Source organism: Chrysochloris asiatica, unplaced genomic scaffold (assembly GCF_000296735.1).
Source record: "Chrysochloris asiatica unplaced genomic scaffold, ChrAsi1.0 scaffold00079, whole genome shotgun sequence".
Lineage (NCBI taxonomy): Eukaryota > Metazoa > Chordata > Mammalia > Afrosoricida > Chrysochloridae > Chrysochloris > Chrysochloris asiatica.
The window spans coordinates 8,795,829-8,804,920 of NW_006408597.1; the positions used below are offsets into that span (position 1 = coordinate 8,795,829).

Here is a 9,092-nt window from a genome sequence, read left to right on the forward strand (position 1 = left end):
CATTCTTATCAACAGAGAAAAGATTGAACTTGTCAAGGACTTCATTGTTCTTGGATCAACTGTCAACACTCATGGAAGCAGCAATCAGGGAATAAAAGGATGTATTCCACTAGGCAAATGTGCTACACAAGACCTTTTTAAAGTGTTGAAGAGCAAGGATGTCAGCTTGAGGACTAAGGTGCGCCTGACCCAAGCCATGGTATTTTCAATAACCTCATAAGCATGCGAAAGCTGGACAGTAGAAGAATTGATGCTTTTGAGTTATGGTGTTGGAGGATAATAATGAAAGTGCCATGGGCTGTCAAAGAACCAACAGATCTGTGTTGGAGGAAGTGCAGCCAGAGTGCTCCCTGGAGGCCAAGATGGCCAATCTTCATCTTTTATACTTCAGACATATTGTCAGGAGGGACCAGTTGCTGGAGAAAGATTGTATGTTTGGTAAAGTGCAAGGTAAGAGAAAAAGAGGAAGATCCCCAGCGAGATTGATTGTCAAAATGGCAGCATCCAAGGGCTCAAGGGTGGCAACAATTGTGAGGTTGCCCCAGGACTATGCAGTGTTTCGTTCTGTAGTGTATGGGGTCGCTATGAGTTGGTACTGACTCGATGGCACCTAACAACAACACCACCATATCCTGGATAGGAAAACCTAACATTGTGAAAATGTCAATACTTCCCAAGGCAATCAACACATATAACGCAGTCCCAATCCAGTTTCTAATGACATTCTCTAGAAAGAGGGGAAAACCATTACAAACTTTATAGGGAAAGGAAAGACAGACTCAGGATAATTGAAGCACTGTTTAAGAACAACGTTTGAGGCTTCTCACTCCTTCATTTAAAATATACCGCATGGCTACAGTGGTCAGAATAGCTTAGTACTAGTACAATGAAAGATATATAGATCAATGGAACAGAATTTGAGAATCCAGAAATTAACCCATCCACATACAGCCAGCTGATCTTAGCTAAAGGGCCAAAGTACATTGAGTAGGGAGGACATAGTCTCTTCCATAAATGGTGCTGGCAGAACTGGAAATCCATACACAAAAGATTTAAACAAGATCTTTACCTCATGGCATATAAAAAAACCAACTCAGAATGGATTAAAGACCTAAATGTGAATCACAGAATTATAAAGGTCTTCAGTGAAAAAATAGGGACAAATTGAAGGGCTTTAATCCAGGGCACACACAGACTACCAAACACTGCGGAAATTACACAATAAAAAGAAGACAAAATAGATGATTGGGACATTCTTAAAATTAGAAACTCACATACATCAAAGTATTTCACCAAAAGAATAAAAGGGAGCCCAGAGAATGGGAAAAAACCTTTGGAGTGACATATTAGACAAGGGACTAATTTCTAAAATCTTTAAGAAACTACAACACCCTTTACAAGTAAAATACAAGTAACCCAATTAAAAAATGGGCACAGGACATGAACAGCCACTTCACCAAGGAGCAGCCAACAAACATGGAGAAGTGTTCAATATTGTTAGCCATTAGAGAGATGCAAATCAAAACAATCAGGTATCATGTCACACCACCAATAACAGCGAATTTTAAAAATGCAGAGGACATTAAATGCTGGTGAGGACGTGGGACCCTCCTACATTGCTGGTGGGAATGCAAAATGGTCCAACTACTCTGGAAAACAGTGTGGCACCTACTCAGAACGTTGAAAATAGAAATACCTTTTGATCTAGCAATTCCTCTACTTGGTATATGTCTGCAAAAAATAAGCACCATATGCAAGTAGATATATGCACACCAGTGTTTGTAGCACCACTCTTCACAGTAGCAAAAAGATGAATGCAGTCTAAATGCCATGAATGGAAGAATGGATAAACAAACTTCCGTACATACACACAATGGAATAGAATACTACCTTGAAGAATAACAAGGAAGTTGTAAGCCACTGCATAATATGGATGAACTGAGGACATTATGCTGAATGAAATTAATCAGTCACAAATGGACAAATATTGATTGCATAAGACCATTATTGAATAGGCTTAAGAAAAGATACCCATACTAAAAGGGGAAAAAAACAAAATTCTTTGTTGGTTACTGGTGGAACAACAGAGCTTTCTGATATAGGGACTGAGACATAGTCTGAAGAGGGGAAATAATACTTAGGTGCTTGACTGTCGTATGGATACTAGTTTCCCGTGCCTAATACTGTAAAATAGACTCTTGAGTGGGATAGAAAGAATGTCGGGAAACATGATTACAGAAAGCTTTCCCAGTGACAACTTTCCCAGTGAAATCGGTCTCTTGCAGAGCCTTTGCAATGTATAGACTTCAGGTGCAATCCTGAGCCCCATCCAGAAGCTTCTGAGGTGGGAGATTCCCTCCAGAAACAACAAGCACACCAGTCTGGGAGAGCTAGAAGCAACACAAGGTACATCTTCAAAGGTACATCATCACAAAAAACCCAAAGCAGAAACGGCACAATGATTGGCTACTTCAAGAATAAGCAAGTTAGCAGTCAGCTTCCTTCAGGACAAACCCCCCTCTAAGACTGAAACTCAAAGGGAACACATTAGCAGCAGGTATGTAAGCTTGCTGGTGACCACATTATTGTACTGGTGAGTGGAAGAGGGGGAAACACAGCAATGAAGAAATGGGCTAAGTTCAACCACATTCCATAGACTGTTGACTTCGACATGAGAGATAGAAAATGAAGGGCTGGTTGGTCCAAAGTGTGGTGAAACCTGAGAATACCTGAGCCCATGAACAAGGACATAGCCACTGAGGGCTAGGGCTAAAGTGAAGCATCCAGCTGATATGAAGTGAAGGGAGGTGCACAAGAACATCCAAACTTGTAGACAGTACCCATTTGACCTAGCCTCCATGGCTTGGTAATCATAACTCAACTAGAGGAAGATTTAAAAAAAAAAAAAAAAGTATAAAACAATTTTTGATAAAAGAAACAAGGGTAAAATCCTACCATTTGATGAACTTAAACTCATGGATGTAGTAGTTCAAAATACAGAGAGGGAAGAAATCGTCACAGCAAGTATCAGTGCTATCTCCTCTGTACACAGGGTAGATAAGGATGGGCAGCTTAGACATTGACTACCTAAAATGAGGGAGCAATAAAGGTACAAAGTTATTGGCTTACAAGATTTCAAGTGGGAGTTTAAAGTTTAGTTTTAGAGTGTGTGGGGAAAGGTAGAGTCCCCACTGAATAGTTTTCATCTTGTCTAAATGGGTCTGGTAAAAAGATGGGCACAAGATTCTTATGATTCAATAATAAATAATTGTTATCATGACTAATTGTGACTCACAATTGTAAAGGTGGAAGTTTTGTAACAAAAGTGGAGGTGTAGTTAATCTTACAGTCCAGAAACAGAGGACCCTAGGACCATTAAGGGAGAAGAGCACAAGCTGAATGTGGGACCTTAGTCAGAGAAGCAGTTACACCAGAGATGGGGACATGGAGAGAGGAAGCAGCCGAGGACTCTAGATTCATGGAACTAAGAGCTGGTGGGCCAGAAGGCAGCAGGCTTGCAGAAAGTGCCCTTTGGTGGTTTGAAGTATTATATATGCCTGAGTGTTTAAAAAAAAAAAAAAGAAAGAGCTAAAATGAATAGAGAGGAATACTGTTAACTGATAGTACATGGAGGGGTTTATGATTATAATCATTGTAAGGAAACAAAGTATATGATTTGTTGAATGTAAAACTAATGATCTGCCCTGTAAACTTTACTTCAATTCACAATAAAAACTTAAAACACACAAAAAAGAACATTCATAAAATTTTAAAGAGCTGGGTAAACTGGTAATCTATGACAAGGATCTTGTTTTACTTAGATCAACAATCAGTACCCATGGAAACAGTTGTAATCAAATGTCATAATAATATATGGGGAAATCTGCTACAAAAGACATCTTTAATTTTTAAAAAGCAAAGATAGCACTTTGATGACATTAAATCATTGGATGCCTTGAATTGTCTTTATATCTGGAACCCGTTATCCCTTCATTCTTCAAACTAGGATAGATGGGGACTTGTTCTTAGAGCTTTATCCCCTGTTGAACAGTCGGTTTTTGTCAGGCTCTAAGTTTCTGTGGATGCTATACTTCTACTTGTTTTTCATCATATTTTACCAATTAAACTATATACAGAAACTGTAGCAGTAAGTATCCAAATGAAATGCTTGAAGTAAAACTCATTTGTAACTCTTCATTTACGTAGAGCTTCCCACTATATTCCCTAGGGAAATCTTACATATGATTAATTTCTGAATTTCTCTTTCATGTTTTCTTTGTCTTCTGTTGTCTCCCCATTGTATTATATTCCTAATAATTGAGTGTGATAACTTGAATTTGTGGACCTTGCATTTTCCATTTGTACTGGTATTTGTTTTGGGAAAGTAAATTTTAAAACACTTCAGCCCAATAATTTGAAATGTAATTTTAGGTAATTATGAGAAACTGCAGCCTTAAAACTTGATCTACATAGCTTACATAGTAAAATTAAAGTATCTTTAAAAAAACATATATCAGTATATTAGTATTAGACTGTTAATTTCATTCAAGATGGAAAGAGAACATGTCTTAGATATGCTATATCTAGCTTGTTTTGGGAAATAGCAACCCTTAAAAATAATGAGGTTTGGATATGTTCGTAGTGGGTAAAAGATTTGTAAAATATGAAACTTTAACAAATCATGCAGTGTTTTGATTTGGACTTCATATTTTAACAGACAAAGTCAAACCTAAAGCCAAAAGGAAAGAAGAACCAAGCTCTATTTTCCAGAGACAACGTGTGGATGCTTTACTCTTAGACCTTAGACAAAAATTTCCACCTAGATTTGTACAGGTAATGAGATTTGACACTTTTTATGGGAGCATGTTTATTCAGATTTAATTGAGAATTATTTTCAAGTGTGACCTAAACATTGACTTACCTCATTAGTTAAAAAGTGATCTTTAAATCATAGGACAAGGAGAGAAGGGATAAAGCATATATGTTCTGTGCTCTTAAGTCCTCAATGAATCTTCGCCAACAAACCGTATTTTCCATAACCTCATATGCATGTGAAAGCTGGACAGTAAATAAGGAAGACCACAGACAAATTGATGCCTTTGAGTTATGGTGTTGGAGGAGAATATTGAAAGTACCATGGCTGCCAAAAGAACCAATAGTTCCATGTTGGAAGAAGTACAGCTAGGGTGCTCTTGGAGGCCAGGATGGCCAAACTTCGTCTCTCATACTTTGGACATATTGTCAGGACGGACCAGTCGCTGGAGAAGGATATCATGTTTGGTAAGGTGGAGGGTCAGAGAAAAGGAGGAAGACCCCCAACGAGATGGATTGGCCAAGTGACAGCATCAGTGGACTCAAGCATGGCAACAGTAGTGAGGTTGGCCCAGGATCAGGCAGTGTTTCATTCTGCTGTGCATAAGGTTGCTATGGGTCAGTACTGACTTGATGGCACCTAACAACAACAACAAGTTATATTAGTCCAGTGAGATGGGCTACACCCTTAGAGCATTTTATGATGAATATCTTTTCAGTGTTATTTTCAGAAGCTGTAGGAATGGGCTCTGGCAGCATACGGGATTACCACCTGGGCTGCTGACTGCTAGGTCAGCAGTTCAAATCTTAACAGTTGCTCCATGGAAAAACGATGAGGCATTCTGCTCCTGTAAACATTTATAGCCTTGGAAGACCTATACAGGATCACTGTGAATTGGAAATGACTTGATGACACATAACCACCACTACCACTAGGATAGTTCGGCTGAATTTATTCTATCATAACATGTAAATGGGCACCCCCATTCTACTTCCTGCCTTACGCCAAATTCTTGTCTGTGTGTTTGGCAGTACTCACCTCACTACCCAAAATTAGGCAGTATGTATTGGATCGAGAGTGACATTATTCCAGTGTCACATAATCATCACTTATTAAATCCTGCAGTGCTAGCAGTATAAGATTCTCCCCTTTTCAAATTTCTCATAGTCTTCAAAGTGTTACTCCATAAGTGTTACTCCATGTATTTCTTCTATTTTAAAGGAAGAAAAATTAGTTATTTCCCTCAGATTACTCTAGAAATTGCTTGAGTCCTGCTCTGTTTATAAACTATGTGATATGTGGCTGTATTGGGAGTTCTCAATTTGAAGATGCTCTTTAAGGACTCACAGGACCCAACATAGAGTTGTGCTTGTGACTGAGATATATTGCACTGACAGAGTAAAAATAAACAGCAAGATCATAAAGGAAAAAGACGTAGGCAGAGTCTGGAGGAATCCATGTGCTCTTATTATAAGGAATCACACAGAGTACATTCTCAGGCTACAAAAATGTAGCAGCATATGTGTCTTTATTCTGTTGTAAGTCCATTAGAAATTAGACACCCAAGTGTGTGTGTGTATGGAGGAGGTTGTCATATAGCTATGCTCTGTCTAACAAATAAACAAAATTTCACAGTTCTCAAACAAAAGCAGATAGTGTAAATTGCATTGTATAAGCAGTCTAGCCATGAGGAACAACCCTTAACGTTAGGGTGTGGTGAAAACCTTCCTGAAATTCAGTTTCCCAGACACCAAGTTTGCTAGCATGCCTTTCTAAGGATAATAGGCTTGCACCTTCTTAGTTACCCCTTTCATGCACAGTGGCTATTGGATGGAGCTTGTTTTGGATGTTATTAAGTGACAGGATTCCCAGTTTTCTAAGTAGGTGGTTGACTATATGAATCTGAAACTTGTATCTTTTTGTAGTTACACTGGCTATCTGCTTAGTCTTTGTTGTTAAGTGCCATTGAGTTGGTTCTGACTCATAGTGACCCTGTATAGGGTTTCCAAGGAGCAGCTGGTGAGTTTGAACCGCCAACCTTGAGGTTCAAACCAACCTTGTGGTCCAGTGCTTATCCTACACTGCCACACCAAGCTTTAGTCATCGGCATATGCAAGAGAGTTTAGGGAGTGTATATAAATTTAGAAAGAAATTCAGAAAAGAAGTAAAAATATCACTCTTGGAAATTAGTATATCATTTCTTTACCTTGGAGATGACAGGAAAGGACATAAAGGTATAATAAGTTTGAAAGTAAATAGGAAACAAATTGGTAACAATGGGATCATTTTTGTTTTTCTAAACAGTGGCAGTAGGATCATCAGCACCAGAGTAAGGCTAGGTAGGCTGTGTAAACATACAACTTCAGTGATAGGAAATGGAGAAGACTGAGCCTAGACAAGTGAAAGCATTGCTGTACAGAAGAGAACATTCACCCCTTGATCTTCACCCCCAGTACCCATCAGTATTTTTGAGTTTCAATTTAGAATCATGCAATCACCTTCTATGCTCATAGGAAAATCACACTCTATCCTCCCCCTGCCCCATCATTATTTCCATGAAGTTTACTCTCTTGTCAACTGTAAAATTGATTCTTTCAAACGTCCTTCCCCTTTCTTGTAGCTCTTGTTGACCTCTAAGCAAATTGGCGTCTAGTGTCTTGAAAAGCTGCATTATTCCCTCCCTTTGTATTCTACTTAACTAATTTTTTTGTAAAGGATTATGGACTGGGTGTGGAGGTAAAGGGCTTTTTATGTCAAAGAGTTTTCATGGCTAACTGTTTTCTTCTAGTTTTAAATTGATGTCTACTCTGAAACAGGGAAAAAAGTAGAAAATAATCGCTTTACTCTTTATGAAGTCGTTTATAGTATAATTTGAATAAAAGTATAGTTTTATTAAGAATTAAGAAATTAAGGGAAAAAAGTAATAACCTGCGCTTTTTTCTTCTTCCTTTTCCTCCTTTCTTTTTATTTTAAATTACAGCAAAAGTCTGGAGAAAAGCCTGTCCCAGGTATGGTTCATCCGATACTTTTATTAAACTTGACATATGATCAACAGCATGTTTTAACTTTGTAACAACTAAAACTGTTAGGTGAGCTGTGGTCATTTGCCCTCCTAAACTCTTTCATTGTAGTTTCCCATTCCTAACCTTTGAGATCTGCTGAATTGCCAAAAGGTAATGATGCTAATACTTAACAGAGGGATGGGAGTGAAGAGTAGGCACTGAAGAGGTATGGAGGTGCCAAAGTGATTTGAGGTGTTTAGTTCATATCATAGCGTGAAAAACACTCTTTTGTTTAATTATTGAAAACTTAAACAGGTAATAATGTATCCATCTCATGAAACAGTTACATTTAAAAGATAAAAGTGTATTTGAAAGAATCTAAACAGTTCAAATTAACTGCTATCTAAATTTATGTAATCCTTTCTCTTTCTTCATTCCCTCACAAAAATAATTCTGCTTTTGATGCATAGCGGATCAGACAAAGAAAGAGGCAGAATCTATACCAGAAGCTGTAAGATCTGAAGAGAAAGAGACAACAAAGAACATTCAGCAAACAGTGAGCACTAAAGCCCCCCCTGAGAAACGGATGAGACTCCAGTGAGTATTTGACCAAGAGAAGCTTGCAAGACTCTTCTTTTCCACTATCATACCCTCAGCTCTGTGGCAAGCTCTCAAACTACGTGCTTTGTCACAGATCTCTCCTTTGTATGGAATTTGATATTTTGATTAGTCCCTTTGTGTTTTCTGTATGAACATTTGTTATGTATTTTTTATAACCCTTCCCCAACTGGATTTGATCAATCTATCCATTTACTTACATGTGTATCGAACAATAAAAAGTATTTGTATATATTGCTTCATCTTGACTGTTTTGTCTCCTTTCTGCACTTCTTGAAAATTTTCTAGCTGCACTTTGTGAACACATGTATTAATATTAAAGTAGTAGCTTAGTTTCTTTTCTATTACTTTTTTTTTTTTTCTTAATGTTTCTTTACTATTAAAAAGATAAACAATTCCTGAGTCTGGAAGATAAAGAAAAGGGAACGTTCACCCGCCAATACCATCACCCTACAAATATTGGATGGCACAGGACCAGGCAGTGTATTGTCGTGTTGCGCATAGGGTCCCTATGAGTCAGAACTGGGTCACTGTGAGGCAGAACCAGCTCGTTGGCATCTAACAATAGCGACAAATACTGTAATAGTGTTGTAAACAGTTTTTAATTTTCTTTCTCTGTATATGTTATTGTTAAATGCCGTGTAGTCTATTCTCATAGC

At 38.0% G+C, this 9,092-nt stretch overlaps 1 protein-coding gene across 1 annotated transcript in view; it reads left to right on the forward strand.

Moving 5' to 3' along the window:
* Positions 1–8,416, forward strand: part of LOC102811631 (mediator of RNA polymerase II transcription subunit 6-like) — a 52,865-nt gene extending 44,449 nt beyond the window's left edge. Inside the window, exons 4-6 of the mRNA XM_006865615.1 lie at positions 4,718–4,833; positions 7,794–7,821; positions 8,286–8,416. Of these exons, the coding sequence (XP_006865677.1) occupies positions 4,718–4,833; positions 7,794–7,821; positions 8,286–8,416 (275 nt within the window). The remainder of the gene's footprint in view (positions 1–4,717; positions 4,834–7,793; positions 7,822–8,285) is intronic.
* Positions 8,417–9,092: the final 676 nt, after the last annotated feature.